This window comes from Erythranthe guttata, chromosome 9, assembly GCF_056151865.1.
Source record: "Erythranthe guttata isolate IM_541 chromosome 9, IM_541, whole genome shotgun sequence".
Taxonomy (NCBI): domain Eukaryota; kingdom Viridiplantae; phylum Streptophyta; class Magnoliopsida; order Lamiales; family Phrymaceae; genus Erythranthe; species Erythranthe guttata.
The window spans coordinates 13,506,670-13,532,153 of NC_142541.1; the positions used below are offsets into that span (position 1 = coordinate 13,506,670).

At 35.0% G+C, this 25,484-nt stretch overlaps 2 protein-coding genes, 1 long non-coding RNA gene and 1 pseudogene across 6 annotated transcripts; all 4 read left to right on the forward strand.

The window, feature by feature from the left end:
- Positions 1-7,484: 7,484 nt before the first annotated feature.
- LOC148768156 (uncharacterized) lies at positions 7,485-13,277 on the forward strand. 3 transcript variants are annotated; one of them, XR_016033470.1, is made up of 3 exons: positions 7,485-11,827; positions 12,078-12,142; positions 12,773-13,277. XR_016033470.1 is itself a non-coding variant. In XM_088822947.1 (2 exons), coding segments are annotated over exons 1-2 (4,230 nt in total). In that variant the 5' UTR covers positions 7,485-7,598; the 3' UTR covers positions 12,079-12,634. The 3 variants fall into 3 exon arrangements, 1 of the variants encoding a protein (XP_088679073.1); XR_016033471.1 differs by having other exon boundaries at positions 12,832-13,277; XM_088822947.1 differs by lacking the exon at positions 12,773-13,277 and having other exon boundaries at positions 12,078-12,634.
- Positions 13,278-14,725: 1,448 nt separating this feature from the next.
- Positions 14,726-17,742, forward strand: LOC105975752 (putative late blight resistance protein homolog R1B-12). Its single transcript, XM_088822949.1, is given in 3 exon segments — positions 14,726-16,119; positions 16,121-17,406; positions 17,501-17,742. Coding segments are annotated over 3 exon segments (2,661 nt in total). The 5' UTR covers positions 14,726-14,757; the 3' UTR covers positions 17,514-17,742.
- A 1,129-nt stretch (positions 17,743-18,871) lies between these two features.
- LOC105975529 (farnesoic acid carboxyl-O-methyltransferase-like) lies at positions 18,872-25,484 on the forward strand (annotated as a pseudogene). Its single transcript, XR_016033473.1, has 3 exons — positions 18,872-19,022; positions 23,812-24,525; positions 25,102-25,484. The product of XR_016033473.1 is annotated as a farnesoic acid carboxyl-O-methyltransferase-like (transcript).
- Positions 19,660-20,300, forward strand: LOC148768157 (uncharacterized). Its single transcript, XR_016033474.1, has 2 exons — positions 19,660-19,899; positions 20,003-20,300. It is a non-coding gene; the product is annotated as an uncharacterized LOC148768157 (long non-coding RNA).

Below are 25,484 nucleotides of genomic sequence, written 5' to 3' on the forward strand. Positions count from 1 at the left end.
GAAACTGCAGTCACATACCAAAAAATCGAAAATATTTGGTACAACGTCATACATCCATAACCCCTACTAGTCATATTCAAGTCTCCGGTTTTGATTTGAAGTAGTCACATTCGAATCTCTATGTAGCCATTAACAGAACAGTGAAAATATGACTATTATATGACTACGTTGTGTATAACAGTGTAATTAACATACTGTAGAAGCATAATTATTAAGATAACAGTAAGAATATGACTATTATGTGAATGTGATTGTGTTTTATAAAACATTGTAATTAACAGACCGTAGAAGCATAATTCTTAACAAAACAGTGAGAATATGACTATTATGTGACTACAGTTTTATAACAGTGACTGAGCAGGACAGTAGGAATATGACTATTATGTGACTAGGTCCTGCTTAATGTGACTGCACGTAATCAACACTTGAAAAGGATTGCAACATTAATAGCAAAATACATTGTAAACGGAAAAAAAAAATGACTATAAAAAAACAAAAATAACTAATGTGATCCTCCAACAATGGCTATCGAACATGTTTTTTTGTTGCGGTAGCCAACTCGGTTGCACTGACTGCACTTAATCTTCCGTTTGATCTTCTCTGTCAAATATGACTACACAGAACATATGCAGCACTACCAAAAAAAATGACAAATATAACTAAGCTATTAAACATGACTACTCTGTCAAATATGACTACTCTGTAAATACATTGCACTACAACCGACTAGTCTTGTAATTCAATGAGTTTTCCAGATCTACACATTCAAAATATATACAGAATAACACAAAAATCAATAAAATCCAGAATAATTGAAAATCAATGTATTCGTTCATAACAAACAAATAATAGAACTCAAAATTCAGATCCATAACATATTCTATTGTTAGTTCGACAATTAATTCGAGAAAAAATAAAATTTACCAATTAATATAATACATTGGTATTCCGCGTTGAGAGAAGAGGAGTCACCATGTAGAAATCACGCACCCGACGGAGGCGGCGACAAGGTGGGGGAGACGTCGCCGCCAATTGTACCATGCGTCGATGTGGTGGTGTTGGACGAGGGGGGAGACAATCTCCAACATCGGCGGAGGAGGGCCTCCTGCAGCGGATTTCGACCGGCGGCGTTCGAAGGATGTTGTTAGCTCCGGCGGCGGCGGTTTCAGATCCGAAGAAGAAGGAAAAAAAAAAAAGAAAAGAAGAAGAAGACGAAGAAATAAACTGTGAACGAGAGCGAGAGGGAGAGAATGAAAGAGAGAGAAATAAAAATTGTATTACGTTAAAAACCTAACACATAAGGGCACTTTAGTCCTATCATGGCTGGTAAGGGGGGTCTCACTAATTTAGATTGGAATTTGGGTTATGGGGAAAGTCTTTAAAGTCAATTGGGTTTAATTCAAAATATTTTCTAAATAAGGGGTGTATTGCATTTTCCCCCCTAGAATTATTCGCACATACCCATTGTGTAAGTAACTATACTACCCTTCAATTAATAACATAGAATTAGAATTAATATATCATGGGGCTATTTGTCAAACACCCTTATTGAATTTTGACTTCTTGATAAATCCAATGTTTTTTTAATTGATATTTGTTATAAACTCAATTGGCTCGAATTATCCAAAATGTCCCTATTTAATATTATTGAAAATTTCCATATTATATTATTTTGAAAAATCCATTATTTGTTTGGTAGATTCAAATCCTCTTATTTTCTCCCCACCATCCCCTTATTCTCTCCTGTATCACGTCACTTTCTCCTTCCATTAATTATTTAATTGGAATTTTTTTATTTATGTTTAAGCTTTATCATTTTTTTTAATTTTTTAAATGATTTTTTTATACATCTCTTTTTTAAAGTAAAATTTATAAAAAAATTATTTTTAACAAATTGAAATCCACTATAAACTTACCAAAAACTACTATGTGATTATAGTATTCTGTTACGAAAATCCATTATTAACTTATCAAAAAATCTCCATGTAATTAAAAACCACTCAATAATTAATGAAAATCACTCTGTAAATTAACAAAAATCACTATGTAATTAACAAATTTCATTACAAAAATTCACTAAAAACTTGTCAATTAACAAAAACCACTCTATAATTAATGGAAACCACTATGTAATTAACAAGTTACATTACAAAAATTCACTAAAAACTTATATATTAACGAAAACCACTCTGTAATGAAAACCACTCTGTAATTAATGAAAATCACTCTGTAATTAATCAAAATCAATCCCTATATAACTAACAAATTCCATTACAAAAATTCACTATAAACTTATCAATTAACAAAAACCACTTTGTAATTGATGAAAACCACTCCGTAATTAACGAAAATCACTATGAAATTAACAGTTTTCATTACAAAAATTCACTATAAACTTATCATATGAACAAAAGTCCCATGAATCAACGCGTGAAGGTGGAACTGAGATTTGTGTGATTGTACTCTTAAGCTGCTTCAGGACTTGTACGTCTCCCATGCGTGGCTGAGTCCGCCAATTGGATTAATATGGAGATTGTCAAGAATGGAATGAGTGAAAGAATTGCCACTATAGTGTGTGTGTGTGTGTGTGTGTGTGTGTGTGAGTGAGAGAGAGAGTGTGAGTGTGTGTCAGAGAAAGTGGAGTTCAAATAAATAATGAAGATGATGAAAATAATTAGCATTAAATGATCTGAATTTGATGAATTATGATTGTGTATCTTTACAAATGTTGTTTGAAGTAATATTATCAGCATTTTATTCAGCAAAATAACGGTGGAAATTAAGTCCTCCGTCTTGATGTTTGCGTCTTCTCTGCCCTAATGTTTTCAAAATTTGAGCTTGGTTTTAAGTTGAAGTGTTGCACCTACATATCTCTACACACACACACACATATACATACATATATATATATATATATATAAACTAATGAGGCGTATAATGGTGATAATTAATTATTTTTATTAATAAAAATTGTTTTGGATTTATCTTAAAAATGTGAAATAAATTTGGGTCTGTTGTAACTAGGAGTGTAAACGAGCCGAGCTCGCCTTATTTCGTGAGCTCGAGCTCCTTGTGTTTCTAAGGAGCTCGAGCTCGCGCTCGAGCTCGTATACGAAATGAGCCCGAGCTCGAGCTCGAGCTCGCCACAACCAAAAATCCATCCATCAAATTTATTTTTTCAATTAAAAAAGTAATATTATTCTTGTTTTATTTATTATTAATAATATCCATTATTATATATTATTAATATATATTAAAATATAGAGAAAAGGTAAAGCTCGCGAGCCTGCTCGCGAGCTGTCGAACAACTGAAATGAAGCTCGAGCTCGACTCGTCGAAAAGCTCGGGCTCGTGAGCTCGAGCTCGAGCTCGCGTACGAGCTTTTTTCGAGCAAGCTTCGGAAGCTCGCGAGCCGGCTCGTCTCATTACACCCCTAGTTGTAACTACACTTGTGTGATGAGGGGGGTTTGTCAAATTTTCCCATATATAATAGAGGTCAAATTGCAATTTTACTTGACTTCTGAAACTTAAATTAGGGAACTGAAGTGTAATTTTCCCAAACATAAACTCTAATTGGATTTGAATATAATTAATCCCAAACTTTGAATCAAATTGGAATTTTTAAAATTTCTTAAATAAAGAAAAAAACACATTTTTTTATGGAAAAAACAAAGGAAAATGAAAAGAAAGGAGAGAAAATTGTGTCTTCCCCAAATTTCTTCTTCCCCCATTGAAATTCCCATGACCAGCGGCAAACTCCCATCGCCACTACCGGCAATCACCTCGTCAAGCCGCCGCCTCCAAACAGAGAGAAAGAACATGTCTTCCCCAAAATTCTTCTTCCCCATTGAAATCATCGCCACCACCAAACTCACGCCGCCGCCGCCCCTTCCTTTCACCACCCGCCTCCTCCGCTCTTCTCGTCCCCTCCACCGCCAACTTTTACTTGTCAGTTCCACACCAGTCAATTCTTCTTTTGCAATAAAATTGATTTTACATATTTTTATAATTTTTATTCTATAAAATCAAGTCTATGTTACAAATATGTCATTATTATTAAATAAGTTTTTAATAACTCGAACAAGCTTCTCGCATAATTCTCCGGCAACATACCTCATAAGGTTTTCATAATATCACATTATATTGGGGGATTTTCGTAATTAGATACCTCAAGGAGGTTCTTGTAATTTATCCTTTATTTTTTATAAAGGCCAGAAGGGTAAAATAAACAAAATGCATTTTATGTGAGTTTAAACCACTGGTCATAGGGAGATTTTTATAGCTATCCAAACATGAGGGCATTTTCGTAATTAGGCTTTACCTTAGGGGGGTTTCTCATAATTTTCCCTATATAAGTTTAATTAAGGGGTAGTATGCAATACACCCTTGTTTAGAAAATATATTGAACTAAACACATTTCACTTTAAAGACTTTTTCCTAGACCAAAATTTCATTTTAAATTAGTGAGACCCCTTGGACTTGTGTGTGAAAACAAAAATACTCTTAATAAAAATGAATCTAACCACTTGCAAACTGTTCTATCTTCTCTCTTCTCCATCTCACCATATCATCGATTTTCACCACCACCGGTGCCTTCCTTCCAAATTTTAGACCACCGTGGCCAATATCCTTCCAGATTTGCACCACCACCGCCGTCTTTCTAGACCATGTGCAAAATCAACCCTGAAGATTAACGAATCACATTTATGCACGTGGAAGGGAGAGAAAAATGTTGTGTGTGATCCCCTTGAGTCGTGGCGTGTGTAAGTTAGTGGTGGTGGTGTCATATGTGTTCTATTCTTTCTATTTTTGTTATTATTTTTCTGTAACTGAGTTTGGTTTCAAGTTGCGATTCAATTTGGAAGGGAAAAGAGAGAAGGTTTTTGCTTGTTGGAAGGATTTGGAGGACATCGGCAATTCGATCTATATTCCCGTCCAAAATGTCTGTAGTTGACTATATATAACTATAGTCATATTCATATTTACGCTGATAATTGTTCTTGAAAAAATGTATGCATGTGATTGTATTTGATCTTATTGCAAGCTACAAGTTAATTATAATAGTATTTTTTTTAATAATAATTATTTAGTTTGTGGTGTGGATTATATTTGTTTTACATAATCGACGATATTCGGTCCTTTTCAATTATTGGATTGGGATATAATTGATTGTATGAGGAATATTTTTTAAAGTTGAAAATGTAAAAAACGGCAATAAAAAGAAAGAACGTGACTACAATTGACTATAGCCAATTAGTCATATTCGACGTAGTAAACTTTTCGGAAAAAATATTATAAAAAGAAAGTGATTTTTTTTTAATTAAAAGTATAATTTTTTTTAAAAAAAATGTTAAATGCAATCCGAAATTGATAAACGCAGTCCGCATAATCATTGATGCAATAGCCTAGTTTATATAAAGGAGGGGCAATTTTGAAATAAAAATGTCAGGGATATCACAAATGATGATTTTAGGGATGAACCTACTGCTATTTCTTAGTGTTTTGTGGGACTTATTTAGAGCATCTCCAACCGGTTTCGCCATTTTTTCACCAAATCCTATTTATGGTGGTGAAAAAATGGGTTCATCTCCCACCGGTATCACACCATTTTACTCTTCCACCATTTTTAGTGGAAAAATGGTGGTTTTGGTCTCCAATGGGTATCACTAAAATTTAGACCAAATATTAAAATAATAATATTTCACCATTTCACCACTTATAGGAAATGGAATTTGGTTTGGTCTCCAATGGCATTTCACCATATATACCCCAAAACTATAAATCTAATGTTAATCGTAATTTTATAATATTTTATTTCCTAAATATTAATTATAGAACCAATGCTAAGTAATAAATTTTCTCAACTAAATAATTTAAAAATTATGTTATTAATCTTAAAAAATTGTCTAAACATGAAATAACATGAACTCAAATTATTTTAAATATAATAAAATCATACATAAACAATAATCTCATAAATTATTGCATAAATAAAATATTACAACATAAATCAATTTGAAATCATAAAAAAAATCTCATTCACCATTATTATCATCATCATCACCATCATAATCTTCAACATCACCGATTTGAGCACGTTTATCCCACAAGTGTGCTACCAGTCTCCTTCTTAATTCATTGTGTTTTCCTTGATTTATCAGATTTCGATGTCGACCAAGAAAACTAACATATTCCGTATTATTAAAATCTCTCAAAAGCTCAACAGGCGGGATAGAGGACGAACTTTCATAGTCAAGGTTTGTGGGAAATTGAGTATCATCAAAAATATAAGCGTTTCTATATCCACTGCGTTTTTTAGCGTATTTTATTAATATCAATTAAAGAAATGAACTAATAAACATTGATACCAACAAAATAAACAAATTAATTAAAAATAAGCATATTTATATTTTTAGAGTTAATGTTTTGTTAATAATAACAAATGTATTTATATTTTAAAACCTAATTTAATAATTAGGGTAAATTCCACTTTACCCCCTCGTACTCTGCCTGAGAGTCACTTTACCCCCTCGTACTCTCAATTTTATCGATTTACCCCCTTGTACTTGTACAATTTCCCAATACAGCCCTTTCCTTCATTTTTTGTCAATTTTGACTCTTAATGCCATTTGGTCAACTCTGTAAATTACAAAATTACCACTGCTTATAACGCGTCGTTTCTCCTCCGTCAATATTGTCATTTCTTCTTCTCCCACCACTTCCCCTTCCAAGATATCCCCAAATTGAACCCCTAACTTACTAAAAATCAAGACCCAAAAATTGATCGATTCCACCCAGTGCAAAGAAAAAAATATATGAATGTGTGAAACTTTCTCTTTTCTAATCTCGAGAGTCAAAATCGAAAAAATTCAATATTTACGTCAATATTTTGACTCTTGACCAAATGGCGTCAGAGTCAAAATCGAAAAAAGTTGATGAAGAGGATTGTATTGGGAAATTGTACAAGTACAAGGGGGTAAATCGACGAAATTAAGAGTACGAGGGGGTAAAGTGGTTCTTGGGCAGAGTACAAAGGGGTAAAGTGGAATTTACCCTAATAATTAATACCAATGTATTTACGATAAACATGATAATAAGTTGGTAATCGGGTGCAATTAGTTAAAATCGTCATTTTATATGGTACTTAATAAAATGGTGTTAATTACGGCAAATCCTATTTTCACCTCTATATTTGGTAGGAAAAATAGGATTTGGTGGAAAAAATAGGAAAATGGTGGACCGGTGGGAGATGAAAATTTCTTCACCAAAAAATTTGGTGGAAAAATAGGATTTGGGTATTTGGTGATATGGGGGTTGACCACGGTTGGAGGCTAAAACCAAATCTCTATAATTTTAGGTGTAATGGTGATATAGGAATTTTGGGTGGGAGGCTAAAAACACCTAAATTAGATGAAAAAGTGGTGTTATGGTGTTCGGTTGGAGATGCTCTTAGAAAGGAGGACTCCTCAAATCAATGGCTGGAAATCTGCTTGTCAATATCTCGCTTAATTTGTTCCTTCCATATATATGTAAAATATCTAGTGCGAGTTAGAGAGAGAGAGAGATTTGGTTGGCTGAAAAGAGAGTGCAAGTTAGAGATGGCGGCTTACGCAGCTCTACTTTCTCTCAAGCATATTATCGAACAGATTCAGCTTCATCCTTGCCCACCAATTTCTTTTCACCAAAACCAGGTTAATTCTCTCACCGACAACGTCAATTTCTTCCAAGATTTTCTTGAAGGTTATTTCTGCGGCGGCAGCATCAGCAGCAAAGAAGCAGCGGATGTTTTGGAAAGTCGCATTGCAAATGCAGCTCATGCGGCGGAAGATATAATCGAAACCCGAATTGTTGATCAAATTCATGGCAAACAAATGAGCCCCGAGGAGTTATTTCAAGGTCTAGAAAATGTGATCCAAGAAATGGGTTTTATCAAGAAAGAGGTTATGGAGATTAAACAGAATATTGGCAGAAATTCTTCAAATCTTGGTTCATCAAGCTCTCCTTTAACAACGAAGCAGAAAAGCATGATTGGTTTTGATGATCTCTTGATCGAAGTCATGGACAAGCTCACTGGACAACAATCGAATAGTTGGATCATCCCGATTGTTGGCATGGGCGGCATTGGTAAGACTACTCTTGCTAGAAATGCTTACACGAACCCACTCATTATGCAACACTTTGATATTCGTGCTTGGGTTGCAATATCTCAAAACTACAGTGTGCAAGATATTCTTATAGAAATTCTTCTTTGTATAAGCAAAGTTGAGAGCCGCGAAATCCTGAGTGCGAAGAGAGAAGATGAATTAGGTGAAAGAGTACACAAGAGTTTATGGGGTAGGAGATATTTGATTGTAATGGATGATATTTGGAGTGTTGATGTGTGGGATAAAGTACAAATCTTCTTTCCAGACAATGGTCAAGGAAGTCGAATAATGATAACCACTAGGCTATCGAACATTGTTTTTCAGTTAATTGGCTCTCATGGCCTCGTGATGGATTTCCTAGACGAGGATAAAAGTTGGGATCTATTGTGCAAGTATGTATTTGAAGAAGAAGATTGTCCCCCTCGTACAGAATTGGAGAAAATAGGAAAGAAGATTGCGAAAAATTGCAAAGGACTTCCTCTGTCGATCGTTGTGATTGGAGGACTTCTAGCGAAGTCGAAGCCCACAAGAGAACATTGGGAATATATTTCAGAAAATTTAAGCTCAATTGTGAATTTGGAAGACAACGAGCGTTGCTTTAAAGTATTACAATTGAGTTACCACCAGTTGCCGGTACATCTAAAGCCATGTTTTCTGTATATGGGAGTTTTTTCTGAAGACCGGAAAATCCGTGTCTCGTGGCTCGTAAAACTATGGGTTTCTGAAGGATTTGTGAAACCAATTAGTGGCAAAAGCTTGGAAGTGGTTTCGAGAGAGTATTTAGAAGACCTTTGTGACAGAAATCTGGTTTTAGTTAATAAAAGGGGGTCTAGTGGGAAAATTAAATATTGCAACATCCATGATCTCTTGAGGGAACTATGCTTGAGAGAAGCTCAGAGAAAGAAGTTCCTTTACGTCGCAAGAACGCATAACCTCAAAATTCCACAAGGCATAGATACGCAACGCCGCGTCATTGTTATTCATGGAAGCACACCAGAAAAGGATTATCTGCCTCAAGTCCATCACGCCCTGCCGGAAAAGACATCTGATAATGAGATGGGTACCTTCAAAAAGGCGCCCGAAGATGTTCTTGCTTCTAGAAGAATTGTGGAAGTACGTCGCCGGCAAACATTATCTGCATTTGCTTCAGCCCCAACGTTTGCACTAAACCCTTTTGCACCTGTTCGCTTGGTTCCCCCTGCTTCATTTGCTCCGAATCCATTTGTTGTTTCATCGAAGAAGGATTATCTCTCATTTGCTCCGAATACATTTTATTTTTCATCGAATAAGTATTATCTCTCCGAAGAAAAATCTGATAATGAGACGGGCACGTTTAAGAAGGCACCCGAAGAGGTTCTTGCTACTAGAAGTCGCCAGCAAACATCAACTGCCTCTTCTGCTGCAAATCATTTTGCCGCTACTAGCTTGGTTCCTCCTACGAGTAAGGAAACTGAAAAAGTGGACGACATCAAATCTGAAAATAAGGTCGACGAGTCAAAGGGTAGTGAAAGCAAGATTGATGACTCGAATGCCCAATCAAATGCTGACAAGGATGTGGGAGAAGGTGGGAATTCTGGGGATGGGGTGGAAAAACCTACAGAAGTTGATGATAAGAAAGACAATGAACATGCGGAAGAGGCAACAATTGAAAAGAATGCAGAAGCTGCACGTTTTACTAGAGATGGAAGGTGGGAATTCAGCGGCCTAAATTCTTTCTCATTTGGATCAATTACTAAAGATGGGTCTAGTACTGGTTCCAAACAAGTTCTTGCTCCTAGAAGAGTTGTGAAAGTACGTCGCCATCAAATATCAACTGCATCTGCTTTAGCCCCATCTCTCGCTACCAGCTTGGTTCCTCACACTTCATGTAAGAGTAAGGAAAGTGAGAAAATTGACGACATCAAATCTGAAAATAAGGTGGACGAGTCAAAGGGTGGTGAAAGCAAGATTGGTGACTCGAACGCCCAATCAAATGCTGACAAGGATGTGGGAGAAGGTGGGAATTCTGGGGATGGGGTGAAAAAACCTACAGAAGTTGATGATAAGAAGGACAATGAACATGCGGAAGAGGCAACAATTGAAAAGAATGCAGAAGCTGCACGTTTTACTAAAGATGGAAGGTGGGAATTCAGCGGCCTAAATTCTTTCTCTGGCGATTCTTTCTCATTTGGAGCAATTACTAAAGACGGGTCTAGTACTGGTTCCAAACAAGTTCTTGCGACTGGAAGAGTTGTGAAAGTACGTCGCCATCAAATATCAACTGCATCTGCTTTAGCTCCATCTCCCGCTACCAGCTTGGTTCCTCACACTTCATCTAAGAGTAAGGAATGTGAAAAAATTGACGACATCAAATCTGAAAATAAGGTCGATGAGCCAAGTGGTGAATCTTCGTCAGAGGACAAGGAGGTGGAAGAAGCCGATGATAAGGGGAAGAAAGAACATGTGGAGGAGGCAGTTTTTAGCTCGTTTCAACAAATGTCGATTGCTAAACATGACAGTCCTTCCTTTGGTTTTGGTGTTTCTAATAATGGAAACTCTTCTTTATTGGGTACCAAGAGAGCAAGTATTGACGCTAAGAGACAGTCGGGCAAAATTCGGCATACGCCCCTTGCCCGTTCTTTTATTTGGGAATCTCAAGGAGTATTACCATCGCCTAGTTTTAGATTGTTGAGGGTGCTGAAAGCAGTCGATGAAAATTTATATTCTTACGAAGAGAACAGTTATTCCCTAGAAGATGTTTTTCGGCTAGTTAACTTGAGGTTCCTTGCTATCGGAGCTGATTGGCGTCAAATTCCCACGTTTCCTTCTTCAGTGTATCTCCTTTGGAATCTGCAGACTTTAATCGTCAAGGGTATCGATGATGCTGTTGCACCACCTGAAATTTGGAAGATGCCTCAACTTAGGCATGTGCAGTTCGATCAACTTGAAATGCCCGATCCTCCTCCCGGTGGGCAAGATGACGAGTTTGTTTTGGGGAACCTACAGACACTCTTGGAAATAAGGAATTTCAGATGTGGAGAAGAGGTGGTTAAGAGAATCCCCAATGTCAATAAACTACAGATATGTTGCAATGAATTTGAGGGATTTTCAAGTTACTGTCTCAACAACCTTGGCCGTCTATGTAAACTCGAGTCCTTGCGTTTCTCCTTATATTCCCTAATAAAGAAGCCAAACCGGAATGATTTGATGCAGAACTTGATCCTCCCGAATTCGCTCAAGAAGTTGACCTTGTACGGGACCAATCAGTACTGGGAAGACATGAAGACGAAGATAGGCTTGTTACCCAATCTTCAAGTCCTCAAACTGAAGGAAAATTCTTTTGTGGGACCCGAGTGGGAAACAGCTGAAGGGCAGTTCTGCAGCCTAATATTCTTGCAAATATTCGGGTGTCGGGACCTAGAATGTTGGACGACAGACAGCACCCACTTTCCACGCCTTGAGCATCTTGATCTTCAGTACTTGGATAAGTTGGAGGAGATCCCTTCGTGTATTGGAGAAATATCATCGCTTGAATCAATTTATTTGGAGATTTGTAGCGACGCAGCTGTCATTTCTGCTAAAAGAATATTGGATGAACAAGAGGAGCTTGGCAATTCAGGCATTCGAGTTCGAGCTCAAGTTTTCCAAGAGAGTAAAGAAAACTTGGAGAGCTTGGTTGGTCCCAACTTTCAAGTTGAAACTTGGTGAGAAACGAATCTTTGTTGATTTACATCAACCTTCTTTTACTATTTTGATAAATTGTGAAATAACATGTTTGTTTTGCTACTGATCAAGCTCAGCAGCATTTCACTTATATCTGTTATATTTTTATTTTTAGGATTAAATCCTTAGAAACAAAATTTGAAACTTCTCTGTCTGTATCTAGTGTATGCATATATTTATTGTGGTTTCCTTTGTTGTAAACTCTTTCTTTTGTTTTGTTTAACATGTAAGAACGAGGCGAAGGAATGAAAAATGGGACGGCGCTTCTGTATAAAGAGAAAATGGCAAACTCTGTTGTAAGTTATCCGAAATCCCCCCTTTTTTTTAAGATAAACACCGTCGCTTTTGTATTCCCCTGAACCTCTTTCTTGTTTTCTTTTGATTTTCTATTTTTATTTAATTTTGTAGATATATATACATTGATATAAGTGGTGGTGCACGAGATGATATTTAATAACTTTTCTTGTATTATATGTTTTTGATGAAATTCTATATTGCATAAACGAACAAGATATAAAGAAATGGAATGGGTAAAAAAAAAAGAGAAGATAAGTTTTGGTCGCATTTAGAATCATAACCGAAGACTGGAATTGATATTCCCTAAAACTTGTTCATTCTTTAGACGAAAGGAGTGCCAATCGTTCTTACTCGTTTCGTGCTTTACTTGTTCTATTCTCAGATATCTATGTTAGTGGTTGTTACTCTTACATCATTAGCGTAGGTGTGTTATCATTCCATAGCATAGTTTAAAGTTTATGGTATTGAATCAATTTGGTTTTATTTATTTATTTATTTAAAAATAAGGGTATTATATTATAGAATTTGTACATTGAATTTTATTTTTTATTTTGATCTTGCACTTAATGGAAATAGTATTGCAAGTAGACGCGGCCATACTTTTAATTTTCTTTGTTTTCCAACATCAGTAAATCCGAGTTTTGGTTCTCATTTGTGTGAGAGTTCTGGGAATCCGTTGATGCCATAGGAAAAGGCTGATGAGCACCACGAAGAGGAAGAAAAGTCAGAGTCGAGGGCAGTTACGTATTCATATTCATTTTCTCTAGCTAACAGCATGTACTCTGCAATGATCCTTACAGGATGATCAACTTCATGTGTTTCAAATTTTTACGTTTCAGAGTATTAAAAAGCTATTATTTTAACATTAGTATTTAACTAGATAATTGTTAAATAATTTTTAACACAAATAAATGGGAGCTTCAATGCCCGAAACAGAAGCCATTCTGGCAACGGATTCCGAATTTTGTACTTCGGTTTCGGGCATTGAAGCCTGAAATAATTATTACTTTTATCTTTTTCGGTGAATGTATATAACTGTTATGAATTCTTAAAGGTGTGGATGACCACCATTACTCACCATCATCAATCACCTCCACTCCCACTATTATCAATCCATAATACCTATTGATGATCCCATTATGGATCTCGATCGAGAGAGATATGCTTAAAATACTCAGCTTTGCTAGAGCTGTCCCTTTTTTTTTTGAGATGACATGACGTTCTAAAAACAAAAGGGACGATTATAGGCCTAGAGCCTAGATTAAATACGAGATTAGAAATCTCGATTGGATATAATAAGACTCTAAGTCTAAATGATAAGACCCTTGAACATCTGAGTTAATGAGTACTATTTCTCATTTATAGTACTATTCTTTCATGATCAAAGTACATAACGATTTTTATTATATATTGAGGGTTGAAGCCCAAATCGAGCACGTGCAATGAATTGAATCGAAGATTTGAGTAGTATATTAAAGAACTATTCTCATTTATATATATAGTACTATTTGTTTCATGATTAAGTACCAATTATAAAAGCTTGAGGCCTACATCGAGGACATAAATTCAAAGTATAAAGCTCAAACCTTGATATATGAGTAGTATATAAGTACTTGAAAGAGCTATTCAGTTTGTGGTTCATTGATATATATGAAGGTTTGAGTTAATTATAGTACTATTACTTCATGACAAGTATTATAATGATTTATATTGAATAACATATTTCATATTCTCCCTACTTTGTTCTCCACTTCTTCTATATTATTCATTAGTTTCTCAACAATAACAAGATTATCCATGCAGACTTGAAAAGTCTTGAAAGTGAGAACATCACTGTCAGATTTTTTCGATATATGAACATCTCTGTGTATTTTCAAATTGTTGAAAAAACGCTCAGTGTTAAAAAAACTAGCAAGAACCCCCCTATGAAAATTAATCAAAGGCAATAAGGTCCTTCACAGCTTATCGTGTGTTGCACGCGCGGATTGTGCAACTGATAGTGTATTTTTGACCCAAAAAGACCAAGATACCCTCTAAATTATAAATTTCTAAAATTACAAATTCACCCCAAAATACTATATGACCCAAAATGAAGTTTTCAAAAATTTGCAATTCAATCCTTCCCATTTCCGAAAAGTCCATCTTCCCTAATCAAACCACAAACGTCACTCCAACCGGCAACCATCTTCACACCATCTCCGGTGTCTTTCTCACCGTGGCACTCTTCCAGTGACGTTTTGAATTCAGGGTAATTTTGTCATTTCATCTAAGTGAAGAGGAAAAAACGAAAAAAAGGGGCAGTGTGCTATGTAAAATATAACATAGGGGGTTCTTGCTAATTGTTTTAACACAATGGTTTTTTAAACAATTCGAGAGTTTATGTTCAATTAACTCATGAATTTTTAGTCGGGACTTTTTGGTATTTTCCATAAAAATATCATCTGCATGTACTGATGTACCGTACCAGTACGTACAAGTTACAACCACTAAATGAGTGGACCAAAATCAAACATTTAATTGTCAGTACATATGAAAAGAGTTTTCTTTTCTTTTTTTGTTTGGAATGCAAAATTATTCATGTTTCAAAATTATCCAGAGAGAGTTGAAGTTAGAGATGGCGGCCTATGCAGCTCTACTTTCTCTCAAGTATATCATCCAACAGATTCAACTTCATCCTTGCCCTCCGATTTCTCTTCACCAAAACCAGGTGCATTCTCTCACCGACAACCTCAATTTCCTGCAAGATTTTCTTGAAGGTTACTCCTTCGGCGGCGGCAGCAGCAAAGAAGCAGCATATGTCTTGGAAAGCAGCATTGCAGATGCAGCTCATGCGGCGGAAGATATAATCGAAACCCGAATTGTTGATCAAATTCATGGCGAAAAAGTGAGTTCCGATGAGTTGTATCAAGAGCTAGAGAAGGTGATCCAAGACATGGGTTTAATCAAGAAAGAATTGATGGAGAATAAAGAGAAGAATATTGGAATAATCGAAGATCATCTGAACATAAATTCTCCCACGCTTGGTGGTTCATCAAGTTCTCCTTCAACGAGGCGGGACGCAGTGGTTGGTCTTGATGATCTCTTAAATGAAGTAATGGATAAGCTCACCGGAGAACCATCTAATCGCCGGATCATCCCGATTGTTGGCATGGGCGGCATTGGTAAGACTACTCTTGCAAGAAATGCTTACGTTAAGTTTATGAAGCACTTTGATATTCGAGCTTGGGTTACAATATCTCAAAACTACAATGTGCGAGAAATTCTTGTAGAAATTCTTCTTTGTATAAACAAAGCTGAGAGCCGAGAAACCTTGAATGCGAAGAGTGAAGGCGAATTAGGTGTCAGAGTACACCAAAGTTTATGGGGAATGAGATATTTGATTGTAATGGATGATATTTGGAGTGTTGAGGTATGGGATAAAGTGAATCTCTTCTTTCCAGACAATGGTGAAAGAAGCAGAATAATGATAACCACTAGGCTATCAAACGTTGCTTCGATTGGCTCTGGTGGCGTTGTGATGGATTTCTTAAATGAGGATAAGAGTTGGGATCTACTGTGCAGATATGTATTTGAAGAAGAAGACGATTGCCCTCCTGAATTGGAGGAAATAGGAAAGAAGATTGCGAAAAATTGCAAAGGACTTCCTTTGTCGATCGTTGTGATTGGAGGACTCCTAGCAAAGTCCAAGCCCACAAGAGAATATTGGGAATATATTTCAGAAAACTTAAACTCAATTGTAAACTTAGAAGACAATGAGCGTTGTTTAAAAGTATTGCTTTTGAGTTATCACCATTTGCCGGTATATCTGAAGCCATGCTTTCTGTATATGGGAGTTTTTCCTGAAGACAGTAAAATCCATGTCTCCTGGCTCGTGAAACTATGGGTGTCTGAAGGATTTTTGAAACCAATTAATGGGAAAAGCTTGGAAGTGGTTTCGAGAGAGTATTTAGAGGATCTTTGTGACAGAAATCTCATTAGAGTTCATCAAAGGGCTTAAAGGGAGAATAAAATATTGCACCATCCATGATCTCGTGAGGGAATTATGCTTAAGAGAAGCAGAGAAAGAGAAGTTCCTTTACGTCAGAATACCGCATGACCTTAACAATGTTCCACAAGGCGTAATAAATACCCAACGCCGCATTGGTATTCATCAAAGCACATCGGAGCCTGAAGCTCTCTATGCGTTGCAATCTATGCCTCTTGTTCGTTCTTTGTTTTGTGAATGTAAGGGAGTTTTACCAACACTTGATTTTAGATTGTTGAGGGTGCTGAAAACTGTTGATAAGCATTTACATTCCGAGGAGAAAAGACAATACAAATATCCCATAGAAGTTGTCTTTCGGCTATTTAACTCGAGGTTCATTGCTATCCGGGTTGACTGGCGTCAAAATCCCCAGTTTCCTTCTTCGGTCAATCTCCTTTGGAATCTACAGACTTTAATTGTAAAGGATACCGTTGGCGCTGTTGCACCATCTGAAATTTGGAAGATGACTCAACTTAGGCATGTTGAGTTCGATGGACTTGAGCTGCCTGATCCTCCTCTCGGTGGGCAAGATGGCGAGTTTATTTTGGGGAACTTACAGACGCTCTCGGTAATAACAAGTTTCAAATGTGGAGAAGAGGTGGTTACGAGGATCCCCAACATCGAGAAATTAAAAATATGTTATGATAAGGAATTTGAGGGATGTTCAAGTTACGGTCTCGACAATCTTTGTCGTCTACGTAAACTTGAATCCTTCTGCTGCTCCTTTTTGTCCCAAAGTGTGCCAAACCGGGACGATTTGCTGCATAATTTCATCCTCCCAAATTCCCTCAAGAAGTTGACTTTGTGGGGGACCAAATTCTACTGGGAAGACATGAAGACAAAGATAGGTTTGTTGCCCAATCTTCAAGTCCTCAAACTGAGTGCAGATGCCTTTGTAGGGACCGAGTGGGAAACGGTTGAAGGGCAATTCTGTAACCTTAGATACTTACTAATCAACATGTGTAGTGACCTGGAATGGTGGACGACAGATAGCTCCCACTTTCCACGCCTTGAGCATCTTGTCCTTCAACGATTAGATAAGTTGAAGGAGATCCCTTCAGGTATTGGAGAAATACCAACTCTTCAATCGATTGTGTTGAATATGTGTCACGACGATGCCGCCATTTCTGCTAAAAGAATATGCGATGATCAAGAGGATCTTGGCCTTCGAGTTCGAGTTGTCGCGCAGAATCGACACTTTGAGAGCCTGGCTGGTCCCAACTTTCAAGTTGAAACTTGGTGAGAACTCAATCTTCGTAACTTGATTCTTTTGCTACTTTTGTTGTTTTATTTTACTTTTGATTGTTTTCTCTAACGTTGTACCGCCTTACAGCAATATACTCTGACACCTACACACGGAGCATAAATCGAAGAATGGAGGTCCGAGAGCCGATTGCTTGTCGCGTTATTGAAATTAAATTGAAAATTTGGTATGTTGGAATTTACAATTCATTGTTTCTTCTTGAGAGGCGTTTTAATGTTGAAGATACCTTCTTTCGTCATTAGTTTGGCGGAAGAGTTATATCCTCCGGTTAATTTATTGGAAGCATTTGTGTGAGCTTTGTAAACAATTTCTACTTTGGTATTCTTTCATGCAATTTCTTTTTGGTCCGTCGGAGGAATTTGGAGTTTCTTCAAATGTTCGTGTAATATTATCATATGTAAATAAATTGAGTCGAGACTCGAGTATTGTAATATTTTGCCTTTATTTAAATCTTTGATTCGATACTGCAAAGTCTTCTCTAATTCAACAAGACTCAAAATATTTTCTTAGAAAGTAAAAGAAAAATCGTATTAAATGATGAGTTGACACTTTAGAGATCCTCAAGATGAAACTCCAATTTCAGAGTGTCGTCTTAAGAATCTCGAAAATCACAAGTGCCACATCATTGCCATATCATTTGGAGATTTTTTTTAAGATTTGTATTGGAGATGATTTTATAACAAAAGTGTGTACACATAACGTGGAGATAACCGTTGCAACATGACAGGAGAAAAGTGTGTACACATAACGTGGGCAATTTTGATTTTATTTGCATATAAAGATGATCGTATTAGAGCAACTCCAATGGAGTTATTAAATGAGTTATCAAATCACTTAACTACTATTTGACTCCTAAAATTTTAAAAAAATGTTCTTCAAAGGGGTTATCAAAATGGGTTTGTATTTTGATATTTCAGCACTTTGAATCTAAAAATACTTCCTGGAGATTGAGTTATCAAAACAATAATTACCTAACCAACCAATCACAAATTGACATGTGGCGATTACATATAAAATTATCAAAAAACTTCCAATTGATAATAAAATTTGATTACTATGGTTGGAGTATATGAGTTTTAAATGTATTTTAAAATATTATCTTAAATATCAAATGAACATTTGATAATCCATTTTTGATATTTAGCATTGGAGTAGCTCTTATAGTCCAATAAAAGTCACTTTTAAAATATGTTTTTTTCCTTTTTGGTCATCGCCATAAATTATAGTTAAATCATTTGTTCCGAGTCTTAGGTGTAATTTACCTTATTTTATGTGTATACCCTTATTCCTATATCTTTATTCAACATATACCCTTATTTATCAAAGATGCCTTCTAGATGCTTTGACAAGTATTAGGGTTCTAAGTTCTCGCCCAATTTAGTAGACTCAAATGCAGAAGTCTGTCAAACTCTTGATTTCTTTAAATAGAGCTCTCTCTAACTAAAAATATCACAACGCATAACTTTCTGAAAAACTAAGTTTCACAAATTTAATTTACTCACTTAAAAAGACGAGAGTTGATATGGCGGAATCGTTTCCAATGATTGGCGGTAATGGCACTTACAGCTACACCAAAAACTCCCAATATCAGGTAATGAGTAATCCTATATATATCAGCGTAAATTACGGTCACCCTGAGGTAAGGTTAAATTACGAAAAACCCTCTCATGCTTGGTAATTACAGCAACCACTTCCTTCAACTATGAATCTTCTTACACGTCTACTCTTGTGGTGTCAAATTTAGTGGAATCTTTTAGATTATGTGGACTATTCTCCAGTTCGCATGCCCGTTTTACCTTATTCGAGTTCCACATTTTGAAACAAGATAATCATAAGATATGTTTCTTGACTTGTAAATATCAGATTGTGGTGCATCAGAAATTGCATTTTTGCACCAAATGAGTACAAACTAGAGAACATCCCATGGAATCTAGAAAATTATGTTGAATTTGACATCATTAGAGTGGACGTGTAAGAAAATTTATAATTGATAAGTTGGTTATAATTACTCAAACAAGAGAGGTTTTTTCATAATTCAACGTTACCTCAGGGAGTTGGCTGTAAATATTGTAGCTTCGATATATATACAACTATTTACCAAGTCTTTTTTTCTTTTTCTTTTTTGAAAAAATAAATATAGAATTCATGTTATAATATATGGGATTATTAGGGAAAACACCCTCATATGCATTGTCTCGTTAAACTAGATCCTTTTTTTTTCTCTCTTTTTGAGATAAATCCAATTGCATTTTATTTAATAGATTATATTATTAATAACCTATTTTACCCTTTTTCTAATTTTTTTACCTAATTAAATCCTCCTTAACCGGTTTCTTCCTTTTCTCCTATTTTTATTTTTTTTATCTTTTTGTTTTTCGTTAATTTTTTTTTCTCTCAGGCATGCGGTTCAGCTGTTATCTCCTGCAAGCATAATTGCTAAAATGAGCGGTCGTGGTAATATTTGCAAGGTGATTAAATTGATCGTTTGATGTAATTTCTTCGGTGATTCTTTTTAGGAGAAACATAAAATAAATTTTTTTTTTAAATTAAACTTGTTGTACCTTTATACAGGCGGATATTGAAGAAGTGAATTCCCTATATCTGGATGTGAAATCTTCAGCAAAGCTTCTTCAAAAGCAGAAAGATAGATACATATCGTGATGAATTTTTTGGCTGAATTGGATTTACACGTAAGTTGTTCGATCTTGGGGCTTCTTTTGAAACGATTCGAACGTTGATCGAAATGTGAATTTGTATATTTGTTTCCCTCTAAATGGAAGGAAATTACCAATTGTTAATAGAAGTGTGTGTTCTTCCATTCAGCTCTGTAATTTTGAGGCCACTGTCAATTAAATCAAAGATTTTACAGTGGTTGTGGTGGTTACTGCTTTTATGCTGATTGTAAGTCCTATTTCAGGGGATTTTCTAATGTGTTTCCGTAAAATTTGAAAAATTCGGTAACGAAAGATTAAATATAGATAAAGTACATATGTTCTCGTCGAGCAGGGACCTTAACAAATTATTATTTAAGCGAATTTATTAATTTATCAAATGTTCTAAATATAGATAAAGTACATATGTTCCCTTAACAAATTATTATTTAAGCGAATTTATTAATTTATCAAATGTTCTAACGTAACTCTCCTTTTCAATTAATTACGACATCTTTATCAACCAAACGCAGGGGCGGATCCTCCATATAGCTAGGGGGGGCTGCTGCCCCCCAATAATTTTACATGTTTCCATTTTATATATATATATATATATATATATATATATATATATATATATGAAATTTGTTATTTAAATATTAACTTGGGTAGTTTAATTTTCCTTCAAAATCTGCTAGATTACTACTACCGAGAATAAAAATTGAAACCCCATTCTTATATGATTAGGTAATAATGTATATTATTTTCTTAATTTTATTTAAGTTCTAAAGAGGAGATAGTTCTAAAACAAGTAAAGGTTATCAAAATAAGAATAAATTTTACAGTATGTTTCTTCTCTATTAATTATTTTTTTCTCTTCTTCACCACACGGACACAATTATGATTTATCTCTTATTTTTGAAAATTATTTAGAGCCATTTTTTTTTACGTACATATATACTTTAATGTCAAAAAAAACTATATGTATTTATTTATTTTTATGTTCTTTATATTTTTATTATTTATCGCAAGCTTCGCCCCTCCTCCTAAACGTCTCACGGTCCGCCCCTGACCAAACGAATCCTAAAAGAAATACTCACTGCTTTTATAAACTTTGCTTAAATTTCAATACATTTTGTTAGAAATAATTAAATAAACTTTCGTTTCCCGCTCAAAAAACAAGTGGAGGAGGTAAAAACACGCAAGCTCATTTCTTATATTTTATATTTTATTATTTATTTTTTATTTTTGTTGTTATATATATAAAGTGGTGTGAGGTCGTTCAAATCAAACACGCAAAGTTTCACCTGCAAAATTCTGTAGAGAGAGATTCATTCTTGTTTATTTATGTAACGTCTCTTTCTTTTCTCCTTTCTCTCCCTCTTTTCTTCACAACCTACTCCCACATCCACACTCACACGGTCACACCCTTGCAGCCCCACCGGACCACCACATCCACACCCTCGCGGATTTTTATAGTGGTTTTCAATATTTTTACATAAACCACTATAAAAATCTGTATAAATATTTATAGTGGTTTTATAGCTTCTTTTTCGTAGAATTTTTTATGTTTTCTTGTTAGAATCCATAGTGATTTTCGATGTTTATATAGTTGTGTATATAAAGTGGTTTTCATGTTTATATAGTTGTTTTATACATAGTGGTTTTCATGTTTATATAGTTGTTTATACGGAGTGGTTTTCAACAATTTTATAGTGGTTTTCAATAATTTTTGTACATGTTTTTATATAACTGTATATAGATAGTGGTTTTTATGTTTATATAGATAGTGGTTTTCGTGTTTATATAGCTGTTTGTACAAAGTGGTTTTCATATTTATATAGATGCATATACAAAGTGGTTTTCATATTTATACAGAGCGGTTTTCATGTGTCTTCGATTTTTTCCTTCATGAAATAATGCAGAATAAATTACTTCCCAAATATAATAAATTATGTAAATTACTTACTATTATAATAATAATAAAAAAAAAGAAAGCCAATTTGATGGGAACATTAGTTCCCAAATATACGAGAATTACTCCCCATATCTGGAGTAATTAATTAGGGAATTTGGAGCCTGATTTGGTGCTATTAATTAGGGGATTTGTATTTATAAATTTATTGGAATAATTAGTTAGGGTATATAAGGTATTTTATATTGATTGGAATTATGGCTAATATCAATATAAAAAGGGTGGTGATAAATGCAGAACGTGTTTTAGTAAATGTAGGATATTCTATTTTAAAAAATCAAAAGCTAATATATATCTCATCTTATTTTGTCAAATCCCTTTCTTTTATAAGTATTTAACGACATTATATTGGCAGAATATCACATGAAGAGTTTTAGTAAATGTAGACATTTTATTTAAAAATTCAAAACCTAATATATCTCATCTTATTCTTTCAGACTATTTTTTATAAGTATTCATCGACATTACTTTGGAAAAATATCACACAATTAATCATCATTAATCACAAGAACATGGATTTATTGGTTTTGGAGGATGATACGGCTGAAAGTGAGGTAAAAAAATCATTTCGGTGCGAAAAAAGTTTCCTATTATATGTGCCAAAGTTTTTTTTTTTGTTTTTTTTTTTTTTGTTTTATGTGCCCAATTAATAATAAATATTAAATTTGTTACTAATTTGGACCAAGATCATCTCGAGACGTTTAAAGAAGTTGATTATAGAGAATATTTTCCATCATACAAAATATTATGTAGTATACACGAATTTAAAAAGTTTCTTCAGATGTGTTTGAGATTGAATATTGTAGAGAATAAATGTAGTTATGTAGAAAGTTAATGATAAATATTGGATGAGAATTAATTTTTATATTAAAATGTCTACAACTGCTAAAATAGGAATATAAAAAAATATCCTACATTTACTAAAAACCGTCCTGTATTCATCATTTCCCATATAAAAATTGGATTTATTAAGAAGTCAAAATCCAATGAGGGGTTTTTTATCAAATAGCCCATATATATATATATATATATATATATATATATATATATATATATATATATATATATATATATATATATATATATATATATATATATATATATATATATATATATATATATCAAGATTGTATATATAGCTCATCATCAATGCCAATTTGACGGGAATTTTTATATATGGGTAAATTTCAATTTCACCCTTATTCTTTGGCTCGATATCACTTTACCCCTTATACTCTCAATTGTATCGATTGACCCCCTGTACTTGAAAAATTGTCTCAATGTGGCATTTGCCGTTAGTTTTCAAACATTTAACCTTAACATCGTTTGATTTAAGTCTGAAAAATAAAAAATAAAATACACCTCCCAATTTAAAAAAATATTAATTTATTTTTTTAAATTTAAATTTAAAAAAAAAATTAAAAATAAATTGTGGCTGCCGTCTGGACCTATGCTTTCTCGTTGTCTTGAATTATTTATTAATTTTTTGTTTGTTTTTTATTTCTGTTTTGTTTTTTAATAATTATTGAAACTCGGAGGGGTGCTGTTTTTGTAATTTTAGAGCTTAGAACAAACGATGTTAATGTTAAATGTCTGACAACTAACAGCGAGGGCCACATAATGTGGCCCACATTGAGACAATTTTTCAAGTACAGGAGGGCAAATCAATGCAATCGAGAGTAGAATGATATAAATTGATATGGAGCCAAAGTACAAGAGGTGAAAGTGAAATTTACCCTTTATTTATTTTGCAGAAACAAGCTTCTCATATTGCAAAGGAAATGATCAAAGAAGCAGTTATCGAAAAACTCGACCCGAAAACGATCCTTTCCGGTACCACCACCGCGTTCCGCATAGTCGATTTCGGGTGTTCTGTGGGCCCAACACTTTCTTCACCGTACAAAACCTGATAGAAGCAGTCGAAACAAAGTTCTCCAGCATCATTTTCCAGGGCCTGGAAAACCCCACCACCACCACCACCACCACCAAAACCCTGGAATTAGAATTCCAGGTTTTCTTCAACGACCACACAACAAACGACTTCAACACATTATTCGCCTCACTCCCGCCCGACAGGCTGTACCACGCGGCCGCGACCCCCGGTTCTTTCCACGGCCGTCTCTTTCCCCGCGCTTCGATCCAGCTGGCACACTCTGACACTCGTCTTACTCTTACGCTCTCCAGTGGCTGTCGAAGGTTCCGGAAGGGTTGACCGACAGAAAGTCAACGCCTGGAATGGGGCCATGGTTCACTACACGGACTCGTCTGAGCAAGTGTTGAACGCCTATGCGGGTTAGTACGAAAAGGATATGGGTGCTTTCTTAAGTGCGAGAGCTGAAGAGATTGTTTCGGGTGGATTGGTGGTGCTAATTTTGCCTGGAATTCCCGATGGGGTTCGCCATTCGGAGATTCCCGCCAATGTTTTCTACATTTTTCTTGGATCCAGCCTCTTGGATTTGGTTAATGAGGTAAATTATTTATTAGAGAAAACAATAATCACCTAATTAAGACCATATACAATTATATATAAGGACAAAATCCACTTTACCTCCTATAAATTTCATTTTCGCACTTTCCCCCTAAAAATTCAAAAACGGGATAACCCCCTTCGAAATAATGTTTTGGTTGCACTTTGCTACAAAAGCCAATTTTTGGTGGGCATCTTGCACAAAAAATAACATTTTAAAGGGGCAATGTGCTGAAAAATATTTTCTTAAAGAGGCAATGTGCAACAAAAATAACATTTAAAGGGGCAATGTGCAACAAAGATACTCTATTCCGGTGAAAAATCAATCGGAATTTTGCTACCAGGGCAATGTGCAACAATAATAACATCTTGAAGGGGGATATTCACTTTTTTTTTATATTTGAAGGGGGTAAAGTGAAAAGGTTAGAAATTTATAGGGGGTGACGTGCAATTTGCCTAAATTATAATTATTCATTAAGAACCTGTTGGAAAATTTCATATATATATTACGAACGAGGAACTGATTATCAAAATATATCCCATTTCGTCTTTTCTTGAAATCGTATAATTTTCACAGGGAATTGTCGACAAAGCTGAAGTCGACGCGTTCAACTTGCCCATATACGCTCCGTCCGATTCAGAATTAAGAAAACTAATAGAGAAAAATGGGAGTTTCAGTATCGAGAGGCTTGAGGTAACAATTCCAAAGTCACAGGCTAAGATTGACTCATCACATGTGCATAGCCTCATAATGCACTTTAGAGCTGCATTGGGAGGAATTTTCACCAAGCATTTTGGAAACGACGTCGTTGAGAAGATGTTCGACAAGACTTTGGCTAAGAGTGAAGAAATTTCAAAGACATTGAACACCATTTACCCCCTTTTGACTCACCTTTTCGTTGTCTTGAAACGTAATTGATATGAGTAATAATTGCATGAATAATACGTGGTTTAATTATT